This window comes from Candida parapsilosis, contig 005569, assembly GCF_000182765.1.
Source record: "Candida parapsilosis strain CDC317 annotated contig 005569".
Lineage (NCBI taxonomy): Eukaryota > Fungi > Ascomycota > Pichiomycetes > Serinales > Debaryomycetaceae > Lodderomyces > Lodderomyces parapsilosis.
This window is the reverse complement of record NW_023503278.1, coordinates 590724-613714: the sequence shown is the minus strand read 5'-3', so window position 1 is coordinate 613714 and position 22991 is coordinate 590724. Positions and strand designations below refer to the sequence as shown.

The 22991-nt window shown below is 39.3% G+C and overlaps 10 protein-coding genes across 10 annotated transcripts; 4 read left to right on the top strand and 6 right to left on the bottom strand. All coding sequences in view use genetic code 12, as the record gives it.

Moving 5' to 3' along the window:
- Positions 1-34: 34 nt before the first annotated feature.
- CPAR2_102680 (mRNA splicing protein) lies at positions 35-1429 on the bottom strand (the record flags this gene model as incomplete). Its single annotated transcript, XM_036812291.1, has 1 exon — positions 35-1429. One exon carries the CDS (start codon positions 1427-1429, stop codon positions 35-37), a length of 1395 nt encoding a protein of 464 aa, XP_036663413.1.
- A 343-nt stretch (positions 1430-1772) lies between these two features.
- Positions 1773-2432, bottom strand: CPAR2_102670 (S-adenosylmethionine-dependent methyltransferase; the record flags this gene model as incomplete). The annotated part of the gene is made up of 1 exon (XM_036812290.1): positions 1773-2432. The coding sequence occupies one exon, from the start codon at positions 2430-2432 to the stop codon at positions 1773-1775; it is 660 nt and encodes a 219-aa protein (XP_036663412.1).
- Positions 2433-2568: 136 nt separating this feature from the next.
- Positions 2569-2805, top strand: RUB1 (NEDD8 family protein; the record flags this gene model as incomplete). The annotated part of the gene is made up of 1 exon (XM_036812288.1): positions 2569-2805. The coding sequence occupies one exon, from the start codon at positions 2569-2571 to the stop codon at positions 2803-2805; it is 237 nt and encodes a 78-aa protein (XP_036663411.1).
- An 80-nt stretch (positions 2806-2885) lies between these two features.
- CPAR2_102650 (uncharacterized protein) lies at positions 2886-4994 on the bottom strand (the record flags this gene model as incomplete). The annotated part of the gene is made up of 1 exon (XM_036812287.1): positions 2886-4994. The coding sequence occupies one exon, from the start codon at positions 4992-4994 to the stop codon at positions 2886-2888; it is 2109 nt and encodes a 702-aa protein (XP_036663410.1).
- A 479-nt stretch (positions 4995-5473) lies between these two features.
- On the bottom strand, positions 5474-5758 carry CPAR2_102640 (uncharacterized protein; the record flags this gene model as incomplete). The annotated part of the gene is made up of 1 exon (XM_036812286.1): positions 5474-5758. The coding sequence occupies one exon, from the start codon at positions 5756-5758 to the stop codon at positions 5474-5476; it is 285 nt and encodes a 94-aa protein (XP_036663409.1).
- An 817-nt stretch (positions 5759-6575) lies between these two features.
- MET13 (methylenetetrahydrofolate reductase (NAD(P)H)) lies at positions 6576-8426 on the bottom strand (the record flags this gene model as incomplete). The annotated part of the gene is made up of 1 exon (XM_036812285.1): positions 6576-8426. One exon carries the CDS (start codon positions 8424-8426, stop codon positions 6576-6578), a length of 1851 nt encoding a protein of 616 aa, XP_036663408.1.
- A 723-nt stretch (positions 8427-9149) lies between these two features.
- CPAR2_102620 (uncharacterized protein) lies at positions 9150-10301 on the bottom strand (the record flags this gene model as incomplete). The annotated part of the gene is made up of 1 exon (XM_036812284.1): positions 9150-10301. One exon carries the CDS (start codon positions 10299-10301, stop codon positions 9150-9152), a length of 1152 nt encoding a protein of 383 aa, XP_036663407.1.
- A 1672-nt stretch (positions 10302-11973) lies between these two features.
- CPAR2_102610 (pepsin-like aspartic protease) lies at positions 11974-13767 on the top strand (the record flags this gene model as incomplete). Its single annotated transcript, XM_036812283.1, has 1 exon — positions 11974-13767. One exon carries the CDS (start codon positions 11974-11976, stop codon positions 13765-13767), a length of 1794 nt encoding a protein of 597 aa, XP_036663406.1.
- Positions 13768-14891: 1124 nt separating this feature from the next.
- Positions 14892-16613, top strand: CPAR2_102600 (pepsin-like aspartic protease; the record flags this gene model as incomplete). The annotated part of the gene is made up of 1 exon (XM_036812282.1): positions 14892-16613. One exon carries the CDS (start codon positions 14892-14894, stop codon positions 16611-16613), a length of 1722 nt encoding a protein of 573 aa, XP_036663405.1.
- A 1050-nt stretch (positions 16614-17663) lies between these two features.
- Positions 17664-19499, top strand: CPAR2_102590 (pepsin-like aspartic protease; the record flags this gene model as incomplete). The annotated part of the gene is made up of 1 exon (XM_036812281.1): positions 17664-19499. One exon carries the CDS (start codon positions 17664-17666, stop codon positions 19497-19499), a length of 1836 nt encoding a protein of 611 aa, XP_036663404.1.
- Between the last annotated feature and the right edge of the window lie 3492 nt (positions 19500-22991).

The following is a 22991-nucleotide window of genomic DNA, read 5'->3' as shown; positions in this document are numbered from 1 at the left end:
TTTTCAACCTCAAAATCACCAGAACGCACCGAAGTTACCTTGACGGTGGCGGCGGTGGTGGCGGTGGCTGTGCTGGGCGAGAAGGTGGAGCTGACGGTGGAGGTGGCTTCCCTGAACCAGACGCAGTCTTTTTATTTGCCGGTGGTGCTGGAGGTGGTGGAGTGGGCTTTAGTGTTCCAGGAGGTGGGGGTTTGACAGTTGAAACACTCAGTTGATTGGGAATGGGTGGTAAGTTTGGTTCACGCCTTGTTGGTGGTGGTGGTGGTAGTGGATGGTGGCTAGGTATTGAAGGTGGTGGAGGAAGATGACCCAAGCTGGCAACCGATGGAGGTGGTATAGGACCAGTTGCTTTGTTGGGATTAGATGCCTGCCATGGGGGTAGAGGTGGCTCTATTTTTTGCTTCTTTTGCGATGGTTCTGAGAACTCTTGATTTGAACTCGAACCTGGGGCATAAGAGTCAACAGCAGTATGTTTATAATTGTCTCCGGAGTTGTGAGGTTTTTGATTACAATCCCTTGCGTAGTGGCCCACTTTGCCACATATTTTACAAACAATTCTTGTAATATCAAATGATCTCTGTTGTCTCTTTTGGTAGGCTTCTGGGTCGAAAGGTTTGGTTTCGCGTAGTGTACCATTCAAAACTGCTAATTCTTTCAATTGCTCCCTCTTCAACTCGTTTTGGCCCACGGGTGAAAACACCAATTTCTCAATAACTTCATTGGCCAATTTAACTGCTTTGGCAATTTTTTGTTGTGAGTCGGAGGTAATCAAAACATGCAAATCATCTTCAGTAGAGTCTGCCCCTGTTGATGATTGGTCTTCAATCGTCATTTGTGTTGATTTACCTTCTTTAACTGAACCTTTACCACGTATTTGTAGTCGTGCTCCACTTTCATCTTGCAATCGCTTTAATGTTCTTCCTCTAGGGCCAATCAAGAAACCAACGAAATTGATATCAGGATAGTCCTTGACAGGTATGTACAATTTCTCAAACGTCTTTGCTGGCTTGCGATAATCAGAAGGAGCAATGTAATTCTTGATACTTGATGCGGCCAACTCAACCAACTCATGCCTTTCCTTTTCCAATGCCTCTCGTACCCGTTGTTCTCTTGTGTTGATCCTATTACCCTGTTTGTCATACTTTGGCGGTGGCGATGGATCTCTCCTATAATTACTTCCTGGCTCCACGTGAGACGATGGCAAAAATTCGAGCAACAGTTTGTGTTGCTGTTGCGATTTCCTTAGTATTTCGGAAATCTCTTCAATTCTAAACACTTGTTGGTAAGCATCAAGTTGTTCTTGAGTTAAATGGCCAGTGATGACAGTTTCCAATTTCACTTGACTAAATTGCTTGGATCTTGAAGGTTTTCCAGACCACCTCGTCTCTCTTGTGTTTGGACTTGACTCTGATCTACCTCTGTCGTTCATGGTGAGGTAATACGATGAAGAAGCAGTTTACGATGCCCTCGATTTTGTTTTGTTCGATTTACTTTTTTAAGAGCTTTACATTTTTGCGACAATGGAGCTTCGATGGGTGATTGATTCTATTGTTTGCAGCTATTTGCAATTACGTTTCAGAAATGAAGAGGTTGAAAGGCCTAGGCTACATTGATTATACAGCAGAGATGGGGTCGTTGTTTTGTTCGGTTCGAATGGACTTTTCAGCACCTATAAAGTAAACGGCATACCTTTTCAACATGTTACTCCGTTCGATCCACCTCGTTACTGTAGTCTTACTTACCCTGCAAATAATCTTCAAGTTCGTTATGAGTTACAATTTCGCAAAGCGTAATATCGTCAACACCTCCCAACCAGCTTTTCTATTGATTATAACATCAACCTTCCAACCTCTTTGCCTCATTTTATCCGCCACAGAATCAGGTTTATTCCTAGCACAAAATAAGATATATGCAACGCCATCACCAGTTAATATCTCTTCCAAGTTGTTCAATACTTTCCACGTGATCATCATGCCATCCTCACCCCCTAATAATGCCAAATCTAGCCATTTCACATCCTCGTTTGTAATTGGTATGTCAGGGACTTCTGTTGCTGGTACATATGGAGGATTGAATACTAGCATATCGACAGTGTTGGGTCGGATGGCTGTAGTTAGGTCCATTTGGGAAGAATCGACTAGATGAGCTCGTGACGGGCAATTGTATCGCACTGTCTGGAGTACGCTCTTACATGCATTAGGATTGATGTCGGTAGTCAAATATATTCCATCAGGTAATATATTTTGTAGTATAAACGTGGTGACTATACCTGAACCAGTTCCAATCTCTGTAACAAACGGCACCTTAGTCTTGAATCTGGTCTCGAGGTATTCCTTTTCTTCCTCAAAACAGTCGAGCAAGTAAAACGAATCCTCCGATGGTTCGTATACCTTTTCATAATCTATGTCTTTCGTAATAGGCGTGGACAACATCCAAAAGATAAAAACTAGGAGTCAGATTAACTCTCCTTAAAAAAAAAGAGAAATCAAATCAACTGGAATCGAAAAGAAAACATATCCACCAATCCACACTTATCTTAACCCAAATTAATATACATCCCTTCCCGTTATGCAAGTGAAAGTGAAAACGTTAACAGGCAGGAATATCTTAGTTGATATTGAACCTCAAGATAAAATAATAAGAATCAAAGAAATGATGGAAGAAAAGGAAGGTATTTCACCAGCACAACAACGTTTAATTTTTAATGGTTCACAGTTGGATGACGACAAAACTGTCCAGGAATCAGGAATACAGGAAGGAGCTTCATTACATTTGGTGTTGACATTGAGAGGTGGTTATCATTGATTTACATGAGGGAATGGTTTGGAAGTAGATGTCTTATATATACTCGTCCCCTAATAAATGTACCGGGGTGTGCCTTTTTTTCATTGCTTATTGCTCTCAGCCCATTTCTTAGCATTTGCCAAAAACTTGTTGATGGAGGGAGTTGGTTGTGAGGGATTTATTAGTTCAACAGGGTCATTTGGAAACTCCCACACGAAGTATTCTTCCTCAATTCCATCCACTGTTCGTCTCTTTTTCACGCGTTTAGGAAGTTTTTGCTGTACCTCAGCCATGCTGGTTTCATCTCCATTGACTTCTTCATACTGCTTCCATGCCCCTAGAACTGCTTTCCTTCCTTCGATATCATTCAAGTTCTTGAAGTGATTTTCTGCCTTTCTGAACACATCTCTTGATTTGCCAATTTGTTCTTCTCCTACTTCGACTTCAAGTAATTCATTATCTGATTGTAGAAATCGTTCCAATTGCTCCACGGTGGGGATTGTGGACTCAAAAAGTGCAAATGATATCCAGTTATCTGCCGAAGGCGCAGTGAGAACCAAATTTTTGTACAACTTTCTAATCTCATCGTACTTCATTTCGTCAGTATAGAAGGACACAGCCATCTTGAAGAGCTCCTTCTGGTTAAAGCATGACACAACATCCTCATTCTTTATCAACTCAAATGCCATTTGGTATAAAGATTCACACCTCCTTGTTTCTCCAAGCGATGACTCAAATTCCAAATACTCTTTAAAGATGCCATCACAATTGAGTCTAAACACTAATGCACATTCAAGCCATTTCTGATAAATTTGACGAACCCGATCCCATTCGGCAAGTTTCTTTTCAGTTGCAATATAATGTTGTAAAATGTTTTTCTTGGGTCCAAGCTTGTTCATTTGACCCAATGCTCTTCCCATCACTTTGCGAAACTTTGCCAACCCGTCTTCATCCGTATTATTTCTTAGTTCAAAATCTGCAAGGCCAACCCATGCTTTACCCAGAATGAATTGTTTATGCGGAATAATACTCAAGCATTCATTCCATATGTTTCGAGCAGCATTGATATCACCATTGTCAAACTCTTCCCAAAATGCAAACTTAACCCATATCATGATGAATTTTCTCCATTTACCACTTTTGTAAGTGTCTTGTGGTACCCTAAGACAAGCATCTTTGAAGATTTGTCGTAAATTGTCTATTTCATGACTTTGTTCAATTAGGTCTATATAAGCCCACCACGAGTCGTAATTTGTCTCGTCCTTTTCAATATCATTCTTATACTTTGCTTTCCTTTGAAGAGTTATACTTTCTTCAATAGATCCTTTATCACCAATCTGTTTTTCCACTTCACTGATTGCATTGAGCAAAGCAATCTGTATACCTGTAGAGAATGTAAACTTTGATTCGTTGAGTAAGAGTCTCCGTATTGCTTGAACTCGTTGATATTCCATGCACTTTACTTCCCAATATAACCACTTGGCTACTATGTCGGGAAATGTTTCATCACTCTTATCCAACAATGAATCCACAGCTGATTCAAATACTGCCCTCGTGTGCTCCACGTCATTTTCGTTGTTTTGCAATTCATAATTGATCCACTTCAACCAAACTTCCCCACTTGGAAACAATTGGACATATCGTTGGTATATTGCCCTCACGTTCCCCACCTCATCATACCTCGTTTCAAAAGAAATGTATGCGTCCCATGCACTCTCATTAGGGTGCCAAGTCAACCATTTCTCAAAAATTTGTCTCACCATTTGGTAATTTTGAAACATTTCCTCCGTTTGTACATACAAAAACCACAACTTGCTCACTTTCGGTAGTGCTGCCGTGGCTCTTTCCAACAAGTTTCGAGCGTGATTGACATTTTTATGTATCAATTCAAATTGTATATATTGCGTCCAAAATGGTATATGTTCAATATTAACATCTAGTGCCCTCTCCATTATGGACCTCGCTCTTGCAAAATCGTGATTGTGGTCAAGTTCCCATCTTGCGTATCGTAGCCATTGGCCATAATTCAATCTATTCTTGTTCAATTGTTGTTCAAATTCTTTTCTTTTAGTTTGTTGGTAAAAGCGTAACTCTTCTAAATCCTGAATGGCTTGCTTCGGTCGTGAGAGCTTGGTTGTTGTATCTTCAAAAATGAGCTGATACTTCGGCTCCGTCTTAGTTGAATCCATGGCTGATGTGGTGTATGACATGGCAGTGATTTTGATTTTTGATGATGATGTTTCAATTCGCGCGTTTTGATCTCGAGAAGAGATTAAAACCAATTTCGCAACCACTTGTTCAAAAGAACACCATCAGAATGGTCTTGCCGGAGACGATAGAAACGCTTGGGAAATACAAATGTTACACCGATGCTTTTTTCATGTTGTAATAACGACGAAAAGTTTCGAAAAAGAGAGATTCAGAGTAAATAAGAGAGCATTTTTCCACACATCATTGGCCAGTCGTTTCCATGAACAGACTACCCAAGAGATGGCAAAGCCTACACTAAACTCGACAGCTGCGTCTGATACCATTCCCCTTCATAACTCGAATACTACAATACACGCCTTCGAATCATGTAACGTTTCGATCTGTTATATTGCAACCACAAATCTATGTAATGAAAACATTGAATACTTTACAACACATACCAATGCATATCTTATTTCCCGTTAGCATCCTCCGTCTTTTACTCCTTCTTGATCAAGTTTAAATTCTCATAAATTTGATTATCTTTCTTATACAATTCATTAGCAGTGACCCCCTTACCAGTCTTGGCATTCTCATCAAGTTGATTTATCAATGTTCTTACTTTCTCTCTTTCTTTCAACCCATGTAAGCATTCATTATAATCCTCAAATTTAGGTAAACATTGTTTTTTCGATTTGGTATCGGCTGATGTATGACAATCAACTAATAATTGGAATTCGTAGAAGCATCTCCTCGTTCCTCCGAATCGTGAATATGGCTGCATTTGTGATTGTGGTGCTGTGTATCTATTGCAGTTGTGCCCTATTGATGAAGTATGCGGGATTCACACGTTCTTAGTGCTTGGTGTTGCGACGCTTAACATTTTCAATTTTTTCATTGGTTCAGAGAATCAAAACTAAATTGAAACACATACACGACCTTTACAAAGATAGACGACGATTACTTCTCTTTGTGTGTGTGTGTGTGTGTGTGTGTGTGTGTGAACCACCGCCTTCAACTCGCCCTCTTACATAATTAGCCTTCTATGAGGGCCGGTTATCAAAAAAACCGTTGAAGATCTACTTTTAAATAATCTATAAAAACTGAAAATAAAAAAAAACTGAATAAAATGAGACAAAAGCAACAGATAAGTGAAACCCCACTAAAGTATCTGAATGACTGTTGCCATGATAAAAAACGTAAAAAGCCAGGCACGGTATTGTAAATTGTTGAAATGAAATAAGCAAAGTTTCTATGCAATGTTGAAATAAACATAATGAGTATTTTTTTCGTGGTTCGTACAAGTGTAAAATTCGTTGAGGATTCATTAAAGTTAGTAAAGTTTGAAAATGAATGTGGGTGTGAATGTGTATGTATAATAGTGTGTAGGTGTGTGTGTGTGTGTTTATGTTGAATAGTATCAAAGACAAATGAGAAAAGCAACTGATGTTGAAAGTTACGTTTTCTCTAGAAAGTGGAAAACGCAAGACCTTGTTGAAGTGTCATGCTGTTTCCAAATGTCTGGCATTGACGGAGTAGTAGCTATGCATGATAAAGGGTGGGAAGTGTTCCGTCATGTCACAGTAAGACTTTTTCTCTCATTATGGCAACTCAGGCAAGTTCAAATCATAAATCAAACTAAACAAAGTCGAGTTTGAATCAATGAAATCATTATTGACTAAATTACACAAGACAAATTCATGCCCAACTTCATTCATCAAACGAGTAAAATTGCTTAATTTAGATTCATCATCAATATCAACTAAGTTTGACGATAAGACTTTATTCCACTCGGAAAATAATCGATAAACTTCATCTTTCCAAGCCAAAAATGATGTTTGTTCAACAATGGTTGGTTGTAAAATCTCTTCACCTGGAAAAACACCCCATGTTACGGCATTGATATCATCAGGTTTGCAATTGGTTTGTAACTTTCCTGACAAGTCAACAGCATAATATGAAATGATTGAACTTGATGCATCACCTTGCAGTTTGTTGAAATCTTGAATACGAGTCAAGAGCTTATCAACTATATCTCGATGACAAATAAACTCCAAGTACTGCTTTTGATAAACATATCCATTCTTGGGCCCCCACCCAAATACTTTTTCTGATGATTTTATTGAATTTAAAGCTGGTTGTGAGTTCATAGTTAATAGTCCACGCTTGTTCAAATTAATCAAGTCATCAACAATGATTTTCGTATCTTCACCAACGGCCCCATCGGACCATGGCAAGGATTTTAACTCACCTGACAAGTATGACACAACCAAATCACTCAATTGTTTCAAGTTTTGTGGTACTCCCCATAATTCCAATGCTCGTTTAGGTGATTGTCTCAACAACTCCGATGCACAAAGATCAATATCACCAAATGCAGGTGAACGAGAATCACCCCATCTACCATTGGGGAATTCATCCCAGGTTGCCGTTCGTGAAATGTAGGAGTATTTTCTATTTTGCCAGAAAATAGGACGAATAGATTCTTTGGATCTTTCTGGATGTAATGATTTTCTCCAAGGCAATTCAGCACCTCCAACAACCTCATGTGATTTGATCGCTTCAACAAGATTGAGTTTCTCTAATGCCATAACTGTAGATTTTTCCAAGTTCATGGTGTAAAAATGTAAATGGTTAACATAACCCGATTCGATAAGTTTGTTACACATTTCACTAACCAATTCAGTCCCCTTTTCTCTTACTAAATAGTCATCATCTTTGATGGGGTCCAATGCATCAAGAAAATGTTGTGGGATCTTGATTTGTGACCAATTGGCTCTTCTTATAAATGCAGCATAAGTTGAAATCGGCATGATACCAGGAATAATGGGAATGTCAATACCAATTTTACGCAATTTGCCGCACCAAGTGATGAAATTATCAACATCGTAAAACATTTGCGTAATGATAAAATCAGCCCCTTCATCGCATTTTTCTTTCAAGTACTGCAAAGTCTTTGATTCATCCTCTTCTTCTGGTTGCCCTTCAGGGTAAGCAGCTACTCCAATATTGAAATGGTTACCATATTTTTGGCGAATATACTTGACCAAGTCTTTGGCATACTTGAAATCCCCAGTGGATTCACTACCATCCAAAGGAGGATCACCTCTCAATGCCAAAATGTTTTGACACCCTGATTTATAAGCTTTATCCAAAGCTTCATCAATCAATTCAACCTTCATGTTAGTACATGTCAAATGCATACACGTTTCTAAACCCAAGGTGCTCTGAGCAGTATACACCATTTCATTAGTCAAAGTTGAAGAGCGACCACCAGCATTCCAAGTGATGTCAATAAATATAGGGTTCAAATCGTACATTCTATCCATTCTGTCGTACAAGTTCTGCACACCCTGTGCTGTCTTGGGAACGAAAAATTCAAATGAAAATGTTGCTGGCGGTGGGTTGGATATCCCCACATGAGCCTGGTTTAGCTTCTCTGTGATCTTCATTTAGGAGAATGGTGGAGGAAGATTGGGCAGAGTAGTGTGTGATTCGGTAATGTTGGTAAAAAGAAAAACTAAACAACGTGTTGTAAATTGGTTTAGGGCCTCGTATAGGTTTTGAAAAAAAAAAATTGAAAAATGGAAAAAAATAACAAAAATATAATATGACTTAATAATTGCACAAAAGCATGGTATATGTTGAAAGTTGATGGATAAACACAACCAGATGTGAGGAGAAGACTCAAGATCAGATCTACACATTTGTGTTCAAAGTAAAGACAGTACCTGATCACACAGGATCCGTTTAAATTATGTCCGTGTGATGTTCTAAACCGCAACCCAACGTCCAGAGATTGCCGCCCGCTCGCCGTTTTTCCGGTTCAGGAAATAAAAAAAAAACTAAAAATTATGTTAGTCATAACTACAAAAGGATTCACGTGCATATGCCATTATGTTCCACTCTTTCAATCACTTGTACATTCCTTGAAATGGGTCAGGTCGCTCACAGCTCACAAACTCTAGCATTATACACCCTATACAATTCACTTTCCACCTATAACAAACAAAGTATACTTTATAGATCACGGGGTATGATGCAAGAGAAGGTTCATTCATCCCAAAGAAGCACAAAGCACTGGAGTTGCACAAAAATGATCGTCGTTGCCCAACAAATATAATTATCAAGAATTTTGCAACCTTTCTTTAATGTTGCACCAGTCCTTTAATAAATCAACTATTCTTTTCCATAATTTTATCCAATCGCTTAACAAAATCTCTAAACTGAACCAGTTGACATTGTCTATGAATTAATGCATTTAGTTGAGAGTCTGACAAAGTCTCCAACTCGACCAAATCATTGATGGTGATATTAGGAACTTGATTGGTAGAGCTTGTTGAAGTGTCTAAGGCATGAGTTGGATTTTGGGGCTCCTGTACGTAAAACTGACTCTGCTGTAGCACCCTATGCTGTTGTAATTCTGGCGGTGATTGCGACAAGTTATACGACTCGATTGGAAAAGCACAATGTAGCGGCGATTGAGGCAAAACCCGGTAACCATGGCTTTGCTGTACAAGATTCTGTTGCCATTTTAAAAATTGTTGTTGTAATTGTTGTAACGTCAATGGGTTCTGCATTTGCGGTTCTTGTTGCGATGTACCTATCTCTTGAGCTTGCCATGTATTCTGAGATTGTATTGCGGTTTGAGAACCCTGAATGTTTTGAGGAGATAACTCAGCAAGTCTTTGCGTCTGTTTTTGCTCCAGTTGGTGAAGTGAAACCTGAGGCTGAGATTGCTTTTGAGAAAGTATTTGCAGTTGCAAGTCAAACATTGACTCCTCATTTCCAATTGCAACTGGTGCTGGTTGCGAGAACAGTACTATATTGAGCAATTGCTCACTGGCCAAACTGTTGATGGTATTGGAACTGAAAGATGCCAACTGCTTCATCTCCTGTCTAACTTGACTGGATATATCCTGTACCTGTCGAGTAGAGCCATCAATTGTATTGAGACCGCTTGTTTGTTGGAACTTACTTTGTAAAAATTGCCTACACTTTTCAAACTCGGCATCATCAACAAGACTAATTTGGAACCGAAGGATTAGATTGTCAGTGCTCACAATACACTGTTTGACACCAATGTTGGGGCTTTTTACGAGAACTGATGTTTTCACTTTATCGGTCAAGAATAAAGTAAACTTGTCAATACTTGATCCTTTCCAGTGTACAATTACGTCTACATCCTTGTTGTTGATGGTGGCTGTTTCAATAAACGTGATGGATAAATCTGTGCGATATGGCTGATGAATCCATTTATCGTGATCAAACTTTGAGTACTTTTTTAATGTGAAGTTGTGAATCACTGGAGTAGTGATTGCAGTCATGGCAGTAATTTAGTGTGGAAGAAGATACAGTGATGGTGTTGAGTTTGGTTGCCTGATCTGAATTTTGCAACAAAAAGCACCCCGCTGGCAAACAAAATTAACTACATTCGCAGAGAAAGGAGAACGCTACCGTTGTGCGGTAACTTGATGTTTATGAATATTTATGCCTTCTGAAGGTTTCGTGTAACACGTCGTGGTATATAGAGTAGGGGTTTTGTAAGCGAGCACTTGGTATGAAGGTGTCTTACCAAAACACGGCTTAAGGTCTGGTGCTGGGTTCTTAAATCAGATAAGGCAAACTATGTGATACCAACAGCGACAACAACTGATCAACATCTCCCTTTCTATTTTCTTTAGTGTTCAGAGATTCTAGTCGATTTCAAAGATTAAGGCTCGTGGGAAGGACGTTTTGTGTAAGTTCAAACACGTACAAAGTTGTTACTAAAAATAAATCAACCAATCGTCTTGTACTAAAGGTGAGTAGTCCTCCGACATGGTAGGCTTAGAGAGTATCAAAAAGTAGGTGCTGGAAAGTATGCTTTCAAAAACATTAGTAGAGGTGAGCTCAGTCTAAATTGAGTTTTATAGTGTATCAAGATTGATATGCATAGATAGGTAAGTTCCAAAGATCCAGATCGGGAAAAAGTTAAAGTAAAGGGGAATGCAGGAGGCAGGGAGTGTGTTTTACTAGGGGTACAGTGGCGCAATGTAGGTTTTATAGGTATTCAAATGAGGGGTGGTTAATACTAATGATTGTGACCAAAGGCGCAGCACGACAGATTCGAATGATGATAATGAATTGCACATCCTTTAGTCGGTTATAATAGTCTTTTCGGATATATAATATATATTTTAACTATTGGAGACATTCATTTTCTTTTTATGTGCGAACCGAGAAAAAAAAAAACGAACCACATGACGACGATGTACAGTACCTGAGCCTACATTTCTTACAGTCATAAAACACAGTACAGTCTTGGTTTACTTGGCAGAGAAGTGGAGTGGAGTGGGGGGTGGGCGTATGGACTATGTTGATTTGTAAGTCATTAGTAAAAATGAATGGACTTAAAATCTGTGATAGCAAATTGTCTGATGCTTTGCAACTAAAAACAAAGATTTCTAATGCTAAGAAATTTGTTCAGAGTTTGTATTTTTGTAGTAGTTGAAAAAGTATGACGTAAGTACAATGGCTTAGACTGAAGTACAGTTTTTTGAAGTAGCAAAGAAAAACAGGGGTGGTTGAACGAGTCGTGCTTGTAACCTCTTTATACTTCGTGGTCATTACAGAGGATACACCCTTCACCATCAGCAACTTCTATTTTAATAGAGGAATCTTATGATTTCACAGTGTACACACTATTCTGATTTTGTGTTTCCTTCTTTGCTTTCCATAAAAAAATTTTAAATTGAACAAACAACAAACAACAACGGTCTATTATTTTTGCTCTTCTATTTGTTCGCTTTTGCTTTTTTTTCTTACCGAAGCTCATGTATATCTGAGAATTTCATTTCATATTTATATATATATATACAACAAGAAAAGGCTTCAATTCCCATTTTGTCAAACACTTTCATTATTCAATCACACTTCCTCTTTTAGGCTTTATTATACTATTGCATCCCATTTGCATTTTTGCTATTTCTTATAGTCTGACATTGTACCTCATAACAGATGAAGTTTATATATAATGTTTCGCTCACAGCCACGTTGCTATCTTTGATACCCATTGCATCGTCTGCCACTGTTGCCGCTGCTGCTCCAGCAAACGCTTCACCACCACAGGGAAGTTTTAAAATAGATTTCAATGTCAGAAGAGGCTCATCAAAGGAGAATTTGTCCCCCATTGATGATCAAAAACCACGATTTGTCAAGCGTGCCGATGAAGATGGCTCATTCAACATGGAGTTGATAAATGAACAGACTTTTTACTTGGCCGAATTACATATTGGCTCCAATAAAGACAAGAATGACGTACTTGTTGACACTGGAAGTTCAGATTTATGGGTAATGTCACATGATCTTAATTGTGTCAGTGCTAGTAGCAGCAGCGGTTCATCGAAGAGGAGAAAGAGAGATCCCAAGAATGTATTTGGTCACATCTCTGGTACCGGAGTAAAATTTCCCTTTGAAGCTGAACAAGAAGATACAAAGAAAGAAAGAGAAGACCAAACTGAGCAAGAACAAACTCAACAAGAACAAAAGAGAGAAACTCCATCAAAATCAGAAGATGTTGTTGAGGATGCCAACAAACGAGCTGACAGCTATTACACTACAATCTACTTATCCGAAATGCCCGATGGAACTAATTTACCGGCACCAGGCGGTGGCATAGGTTCCGGTTCAAGCTCTTCTAGGGGATCTGGCTCAGGCTCAAACACCTGTACGTCTTATGGCTCATTCAATACGGGGAACTCTGACACTTTTAAACGCAATGACACTGGCTCATTCCAAATTCAATACGCTGATGGTACTTTTGCCACTGGTATTTGGGGGCACGACACTGTTCGCATAGGTGATATCTCAGTACCGGATTTGAGTTTTGCCATTGCTAATGAAACTTCGAGTGATATTGGTGTTTTGGGTATTGGATTACCTGGTTTGGAAACCACCACTTCGTTTGGATACATGTATGAAAACTTGCCAATGAAGATGAAATCTGATGGTGTTATTAAACGTGTTTTGTACTCATTGTATTTGGATCAAGCTGATGCTGATAGTGGATCACTTTTGTTTGGAGCTATTGACCATGCTAAATACGAAGGTACTTTGGAAACTGTCCCCATGTTGAAAACTTATAGACAAATCGATTATCCCGTTAGATTTGAAGTTGAAGTTGGCAACATTACATTGAACAATAACCAGGGAGTTACCGCCAATGTAATGACTGACTCTGTTGGTGCGGTATTGGATTCAGGATCCACATTATCGTACTTGTATTCGGAACAAATTGAAGCTGTTGGTGAGGCACTTCATGGTAGATATTCAAGTAGTGCTGGTGCATACATTGTTGATTGTCGATTCTTGAATACAAACTCAACATTGGATATTCAATTTGGTGGTAAGACAATTAAAGTCCCCGTTTCAGATTTGGTTTTACAAGCAAGTAGATCAACTTGTTATTTGGGTCTTTTTGAACAATCATCGAGTTCTTCGTACATTTTATTTGGTGATAATGTATTGAGAAGCGCTTATATTGTTTATGATTTGGAGGAATACGAAGTCCACATTGGACAAGTTTATTATACTGATGATGAAGATATCGAAGTTGTAGATGGAAGTGTATCTACCGGTGGGGGTCAAAATTCAACTAGAGTAGGGGGAGGTAGTGGATCAGGTTCTTCCTCCTCCTCTTCCTCATCATCATCATCATCTGCAGGTAACAAGAACGGCGCCTCGTCGATGTTTAGCTTGTCTTGGGCATGCGTTTTTGCTGGAGTAATGGTTTCCGTGGTTAGTACATTATAGACGTGGACATTTAACCTTCTATGTTTCTGTTGTATAAGACAATTTTTTTTGCATTTTTTAGTAAATCATGCATGTAGAAATTTACTTATTAGGAGGTATCGATGTTCGTTTACGTGGATGAGAATTGACTTGTCATATGGTACAGTAAAGTATTGATGCGACAGAGCAGGGACAACACGTGCACTTGAAAACTGGTTGGTTTTTCTTGCAGTGGTAAGCCCGTATAGATTTTGGATTATTGTAATCACAAACTTGGCAACAACAGTTGGATTTGCAAATAAAACTTTACTTGCAAAGCGCTGGTAACACCCTCGTTCAAACTATAGGGTTCTTTCATGGTTGTTCAGAATCCAAAAATAGCCCATAATTTTTCGAGAATATTTCGAATATTCACCCCTCTATATCAAGTTTGAGCGGAGAACATCTGACGAAAATCTTGGCAAGATCCTAGATGCCCCTTCGAAGTAAGGGGAAGGATGGAACACAATATTCCTTTTCTAGATTCAACGATTTGAAAGGGAAACGTTTGCCAAACAAATTCATGAAGAATTGTACCAACGATCAGTGAAAGGTCACTCTATTCATTCCTTTCTCAACATCGTTCGCTGGTTAAATAGGCTGCCAAATCGAGTAATACTAGCTCCTTCAACAAGGTTCAAAATAAAGTGCTTCAATCGATCTCGAGTTTCGCCTATTGTGTTTGTTCCTGGATAGTTCTAAAAATGACCCCTTTTTTATATGTACAACTCGTATTTTCTAGTTCCAAAGAAACAGGCACCATCTATAATCAGAAGAAACATGCGGTGGAGTAATTGAACTCAGGTACATGTGTATTTTGTACTACATATTAAAGCACTATCTAAATCTTAGAGCCACAAAACTTTGGGTTTGTGTTATCTCCGTAGATTGAAAATAAAAATACACTATAAATTGGGGAACTAAAACAAAAATCAATTCGATCTAGATCAAATGATGAAAGAGGCACTTCGAAGTGTACAAACCACTTTCGTAGTAATGGGGACATAGCTGAAGAATTGATAATATATAAGGGCAAAGCATAGCCCATTGCACCAAATATCAGATACGATTCCTGGTCTTTACAAGGACTATTTTCACAAGCCAATATGATGGTGTTTAAAGTTTTATTCGTGACTTCATTGTCGTCATGGTTGTTAGCTTTGGCAGCTGCAGCTGCATTTGTGGACACAGCTGCCTCGAAACACAATCTCAAAATTAACTTTCAAGTCAGAAGAGGTTCAGACAAGAGTCTTTTATCGCCAACTGAAGATTCAGAGCCTAAATTGGTCAAACGCGATAAAAATGACCATGACAGTGATGAAACTGACGTCGAAGATGGGTCCCTTGAAATTGAATTAATCAATGAAAAAACATTCTACTTTGCTGATTTATTAGTTGGATCAAACAAAGAAAAAAATCAAGTGCTTATTGATACTGGAAGCTCGGATCTTTGGGTTATGTCAAATGAGGTTGATTGCAATATATATGGTACATACAGTCGGAAACGAGATGCAAAGAATGTCTTTGATAGTTTGCTGTTTGGAAAGGAGAGCAGCGGCGATGAAGACATGACAAAAGAACGGAATATAGAGAATAAAGACTGGTTTAAACGTGATATGAACCCCGATTCAATCATCACTGGGCTTTCAGAAAGTACCCAATTATCAACACTTGATAGCGGAGAGCGAGATCGTCTTGATTCCAGCAGTGCTAGCAGTAGTAGCAGCTACGATCATGCACGCAAGTGTACATCGTACGGTTCATTCAACACCGGTGAGTCAGACACATTTGTGCAAAATGATACTACTCCATTCAATGTAACCTACGCTGATGGTTCGTATGCAAGAGGAGTTTACGGCCATGATACAGTTGAAATAGAAGGGGGAGTTACCATACCTGATGTTAGCTTTGCCATTGTTAATAAATCATCTAGTGAAATTGGTGTTTTGGGAATTGGGTTACCGGGATTAGAATCTACAAATATCAATAATGGTGGTAAACGATATATGTATGAGAACTTGCCCATGAAGATGAAATCAGAGGGAATTATCAACAAAACGATTTACTCATTATACTTGGATCAATCCAATGCTAAATCAGGTACCATATTGTTTGGAGCTGTTGATCATGCAAAATACCTGGGCACATTGGAAACTTTACCATTGGTCAGAATAGATTCGAAGTACAACTACCCACTCAAGTTCGATGTTATCGTGGAAAAAATTGATGTCAATAACGATGGTGACAAGGTTAGTGCGCTAACATCGAAAGAAACTGCTGTATTAGATTCCGGCTCAACTTTATCATATTTACGCTCGTCTCAAATCGAAGAGATTGCTCAGGCACTCGGTGCAAAGTATATTTCTGGCTTGGGCGCCTACAGGATTGATTGTGATTACCTCAAATCTGATGCGACTTTAGATATAAGTTTTGGAAGCAAGATAATCAAGGTCCCAGTGTCAGAATTGATTATGAAAACATATTCAGGTAAACAATGCCACTTGGGAATTTTCAGAGTTGCTCTGGATTTTCCTTATATTATACTTGGAGATAATGTATTGAGAAGTGCATATGTTGTCTACGATGTGGAAAACTACAAGGTGCATATTGGACAAGTGTACTATACTAATGATGAAAATATTGAGGTAGTTGAAGGTGATGTCCCTACTAGTGGTGGTCAAACCTCAACAAGAGTATGGACTGGAAGTGGTAGAGCAGGGTCGGGCACTAGTTTGGAAGATTATGGCAACCTGGGAGTAAGAGATGGAATCTCGACTCAGAATAAATTGCTTTTCTTGTGGTTTGTTATATTTAGCTGGGTATTGTAGATATTAAACAATTTTGTAACCGTTGGAATCATCACAATTGTTCAATGAAACAACATCCTAAAAAGATGTAAGATTTTTTGACTGAAGCACATAGTGAAAAAGCTGTACTGTAAGTTGATATGCAAAGGCGGTTTCATTTGTGTCATCATGGCAGTACACTAATTCATCGGGGTCTCAATCATTGATGGCCAATTGCATTTGCGTGAATTGCAAGACTGGTAGAGACGGAGATAGAGATACAATTTGAATGACCTAATTTAGATGGTAACAACTAGTACCACACTCTAGTAGAATCCACAACCTAAGACCTTTGCCGGCTCGAAGGGGGGTGAGGTGTTACGATCGTCCATGCATATTGCAGATCCCAAGCAACAGTATCACAAAAAGAACTGGCGTTTAAGAGTTTTCTTTGTCCAAATAAATTGAAACGTTTTGTGATGTATGCGTTTTCCCCCTTCTCCGCAGATGCTTCGAATAGATAAGTTCCATGAGATTTTAGCTAATTTTGATAGCGCCGTGGGTCATCCATTTCTCTGTTGGGTGCACAGGTATGCACGGAAACGCCCCAATATTTTATTCTTGAGGGGTTACCTTGGTTACTCTTGCGCTATTACAACTACACTTTATGCAAACTTTGAGCCTTCAAATCTGGCTCAATATTGTACTAATGCGGCAATTTAGTATAAAGCTTGTAATGCACAATCTGCGTCCAAACCAAACTCAAAGAAGCCACCATAACTAACTTTATCAATAACGCATTGATTGTGTAGGCTGTTAGTCACTGTATTTCGAATAATCGCATTTACTACAATAAAATACTTAAAAATGATTGTTTTGTGCTATATTAAATGCATAGATGAAACACAATATTGAAGAGACACGGCTTCGGAAAACGTGTTGGAACAAGTTGTGGGCGTTAGGAAAAGTTCGTCACCAACAAGTTCTGAGCTCAGCTGTATAGGTATATATATAAGGAAATGATATTGTTATTCACTCACACCACGTCAAACTAGTTTCACCAATTGTCATTTGTCAATTGTTGTAATCAGCATGAAATGCATCAATACAGTTGTGCTTGCTTTCGGTTGGTTGTTGCCATTGGTGTCATCAAAAGCCAAAGATGTTTCCCCAGCTAGTTTCAAAGTCGAGTTCAGCATTCGAAGAGGCTCGGCTAGAGATGTTTTATCTCCAGTTGGAAATTCACGCCCTAAATTTGTGAAACGTGATGAAGATGGGTCACAAGAAATTGAGTTGATTAATGAACAGACATTTTACCTTGCTAATTTGTACATTGGATCAAATGAAGATAAGAACCAAGTGCTTGTTGATACTGGAAGTTCCGATCTCTGGGTCATGTCTCATGATCTTGAGTGCTATGCAAGTAGTTACGGCAAAAGAAAAAGAGATGCCAAGAATGTGTTCAATGTCGGTTCTGGACTCAAGTTTGTTGAAGAGAATGAAGTAAACAATAGACCAACAAAATCGAGAAACAACAAAGCGATAGTGAAAAAAGCGGAAACGAGTGCATACAACAGCTTTACGTACCTCACTGACAGCCCGGAAGCTAGTGAATATCCAGAGCCTTCGTACAATCCATACAGTTATTATAGCTACGAATCATATTATGGAGGGGCAGCCACCTGTACATATTACGGTACATTCAACACTGAGAACTCTGATTCATTTGTTCGGAATGATACTGACTCGTTTGATATTAGTTATGCTGATAATACTTTTGCATCTGGGATTTGGGGTCACGATACTGTTAGAATTGGGAATTTAAGTGTCAAAGATTTGAGTTTTGCTGTTGCCAATGAATCATCCAGTGATGTCGGTGTATTGGGTATCGGGTTGCCAGGATTGGAAGTGACAAATGACGCGAGTGGCTACACCTATGAAAACTTGCCCCTCAAGATGAAGTCAGATGGCGTTATCAACAAAGCGTTATACTCTTTGTATTTGGACATAATTGAAGCTGAGGCAGGAACTATTTTATTTGGTGCTGTTGATCATGCAAAGTACGAGGGAACGTTAGAGACTTTGAAGTTGAGAAACACATATGAAGAGTACGACTACCCAGTCAAATTTGACGTTCCGGTTGACAAGATTGCCGTCAACAAGGACGGAAAGACGTCCACTGTTTTGTCATCTACTGAGGGTGTTGTGTTGGACTCAGGATCCACCTTGTCTTATTTACGCTCTGAACAAATTGAGAAAGTGGCTGATGCGCTTGATGGTGTTTACAGGTCAGACGTAATGGCATATAAAGTGAGCTGTGACTATCAAGATGACAAATCGATAACATTGGACATCACCTTTGGAAGTAAAACGATCAAGGTTCCAATTTCAGATTTGATATTGGAAGCAGAATATGGCTCGCCATGTTATTTAGGGCTCTTCCCAATGTCTCCATCCTCCACCTACATTTTGTTTGGTGATAATGTGTTGAGAAGTGCTTATGTTGTTTATGACTTGGAAGACAAAGAGGTTCATATTGGTCAAGCTTACTACACTGACGATGAAGATATTGAAGTTGTAGAGCAAAATGTACCTACTGAGGGTGGTCAGAATCCAACTTCCACTGATGAATCCACGACAGAGACTGAATCTGTCAATGGTAGAAGCAGTACTTCTGAAACTGAGGGTGGAAGAAGTACCGTGTCCGATACTGATGCTGTAACAAGCAGTGCAACGAGGGTGAGGTCAGTAACAAGCAGTGAGTCGGACTTAAGTCTGGAAACCAGCACTGAATCCACAACAACCTCCTCGTCTTCATCTTCAACCACGGCCACAGATGGTGACTCAAATGGTGGCTTATGCTTGTATTCCTCTTCATGGAGCTGCACCCTTGCAAGTATGTTGGCTTCACTCCCTTTCTTGATTTGATTTTATAATTACTTTTAAATAGTAGAATGTGATAAATTATAATTGTTGTAGTTTTTGTACTCTATCCCATGGCACTTACAAGATACGCATGACAATAGCGTATAGCGAATGATGCATTTACGCTAAAGATAAAGCTTAGCACTGTATTTAAGGAAGTTCTTTGGTGTAGATTTGACAGTGTGATTATCAGAGGCAATGAATACTAGTGTTCCTAATTTCAATCCACCAGCAATCTCATTTAAAAAAAACGAATCGTATATTGAACTGAACTGTTTATAATCCAACGAGCTAGAAAAGGAACTTTTCTCTTCTTCTCTTAAACGGCAGAAATGCTCGAGTCTGTAGTGTACTTGACTTGAGCGATTGAGATTGTGTTTGCATCCAAGTTGTAAAGGAGGTAAGCATGTCTCAAAAAGTTGTCACCTAAAATAGTATCGTCTGATGGTTGGATACCCCAAAGACAAGTACCATCACCATTTTGATAAACGTACTCTGTGTTTGGAACGGTAATCTTTGCCCCATTTCCAAAGTTAAACACCGTTGTGCCAGATGTATCGGTGTTACAATCAATAAAGTACAAGTATTGGTCTCTAGCCACTTGAACAAGACGAGCACCAGCTTTATCAGCAAGTTGTGCGGCAAAGTCACTTGGGAAGTAAGTGAGTGTCGTTCCAGAGTCCAACAAAGCACCATCTCCAAATGAAAATGATGAACCTTTCAAATTGACGGAAGCAAGCGAAATAGTCAACGCTTGTGACAGGGTAACTTGCTCGGCAACCAACTTGCCAGAGTACTTGGCATTATCAACACCACCAAAGATGATTGTACCAGTCTCAGCTGAAGGAGAGTTCAAATATAATGAGTAAGCATTGGTTCTGATCTTTCCTTGCTTTTTCAAAGTCACGGGAACGTTGTCGTAGTTTGGAGTGGTTTGACGACCACTCGTGTCGTAAACTGCTTCATTGCTGGTGTAGCCAATACCCAATATACCTTGATCAACTGATGTTTGAGTGACATCTGCAATTTGTTGTCCAGTGATTGAGACTCCATTGATTGTGACGGTATCTTTACCCCATGTACCTTGCGATGTAGATCCATCCCCATATCGAATAGTGAAAGCAGCTCCTAAATTCTTGTATGAAGAAGACGATGATGGGGTAAAGGTCCCTGAGCTCTTGCAATCAACACCTTTTCCACATTGGGCATTTGAATCCACTACCCAAAAGTCACTCGAACCAGTATCAATAATGACGGTTTGCTGCTGTTTGTTTGAACCGACTGAAACTTTAGATGCATATGATGGACCTTCATTGATCAACGACAACGAAATGGAGTCTCTCTTTTCACGGAGAAGCGCCTCGGTCAAGTTCAATGGTTTCCTAAGCACATCAAAGTCCAAGGCAACAAACCCAGGATTGTCGTCTCTTTTAGCAGCCTCCTCTGGAATAGCTGCACCTTGTGCAAACAAAGCGAGCGCGATGGTGAGTAAAACTTGACGAGTTAAGGTAACAATGGCAACCATTTGTATGGATAGCGTTTTTTATTTGGCAATGGATGGGAATGACCAGTGGATGAAAAAGAGAAGGCACATGGGGTATTTATATTCACTGAATTTGTAATTGGTGTTTGTCAGCTTTGGTGCCGTACGAGCCCATGAGGCACGAAGCTGATTCCGTTTAGTCATTATCTGGTATATGTGGCGGCTTAAGCCACAGCCCGTGAATCCATTGTCTTGTGATTTGTATCACTTCAGCAGTCTTATCATTGCCAGTTCAAATTGTAAACCTGAAACAGACAATTAGAGCCGTGGGACGGGAAAGTGTGGGAAGTGCATTTTTTGATTTTGTGTTCCATTTGCGAGCTGCGTTCCTGCGCTGGAGGAATCTGTCAAAATTAAGAATCTGTCAAGGCTTGTCTTGGCACCATGGCCTGAGCAATGTGGAAGCACTATCAATGCTTTGATTTGTTCTATTGTTTCTATAGGTGCAATGACGAAGGTCGAATCAAGGCAACGGGGCATCTGCGTGTGTGTGTGTGTGTAGACCTCCTCGGTACGTCGAATCAATTGGCCAATAACCATAGTTTTTTGTGTGTCTTGCTCTACGCTTCTTATTGTTCTCGTAGAGTGGATACTTTCTGTTTCGGAAAATAGGAGTAAACACAACAATGGAAGTTTAATTTTCTCACGTCGATTGTTCTGGTGTTTGTTTCTATTTGTTCAAATTAAAACTCATAGCACTTGTGGTAGGGTGAAGACACGCTCATTTTAGAAGTTGGCATCCACCAAATTCAGGCGTGCCTCATAGATCCCAATGCTACTATAGTAGACAGGTGGACACCAGCGCATGTCGCGTTTGAGTTGATGTTGATTGTATCAAATTTTATCACAACTTGCGTAAGGAGTAAAATGTGAAACGGGTCACTGTTTTGTGTGATTGATGTGGGCACATTATTGGTGGAGGAATTTGTCCCAATCAAATTCGTGCCGTAGTCCCATGTCAAGAAGGCTAAAGCGATGCGGGTGTCATCGACGTTTCAATTTATTTCAATTTGATGTGTTGAGTTAGTGAACAGTTTTCAACAATGCTCATAACCTACTAGTTGATGGAGAGGCAATTTTTATAAGCTGACATTCGAAAAGTGTGGCGACCAATCATATTACATTTGGTTCGGTCCACAGGGTATGCGCATCTCGACGAGTCAAAGTGTCGTTGGATACTGACTCTGTATCTCTTTCCTTTGTGGTCAAGGAAGTCAACCAATTGAGTTGCATAATTACATTGATAATAATCTTTAAGTTGCATTGCAGACTGATTTTGTGTCGTAATTACACCACCATTCATCAATTGTAGCAATTATCATAACCCGTTTGCTTTGGGTTGGCAATGGTTGTTTACTGTCCTTTGGATTGCATTGTTTATCATAAAACACAAACCTATGTCAAAATGTGATTGCTTTAGAGTGTTTTATTGTGGATATTGACTAAAGTCGGAGCCTTGCTCGTAATTCCGGATTACAAATCAAGAAGTCATGCCATCGACGAGAACTATTGTCTAAACCACCACTGGCCAGTCAACCATACGGCATCAAATGCTATTTTTAGATCCGATTTCAATGTGAAGAATAGATCTTACATTACAGTCGATGATGACGCAAGCCTTCCAAAGTAAAAATTTGCAGATATTCTTCATTTGGGCTCATTGTGTATTGGGAGAGCACTCTTCATGCTTGAGATACTTCCACCATGCCTGTAAAATTCTTCATTCACGGGGGAGCTGAACCCGCTGTAGGATTTCTCAATAGAAGTTGATTGAGATTGAAACCGACTTCAATGTTACACAAGTACAATCTTCAACACAAGAAGCCATATTGTTGACAGAAGCAACCACGAGGGGTCAGGGCTCATAATCGCTCAAGTCGGTATGTGTTGTTGATCGTTCCCATGTACTTCTTCACTAATCACAATAATTTCAATGCAAATGTAGACTTATA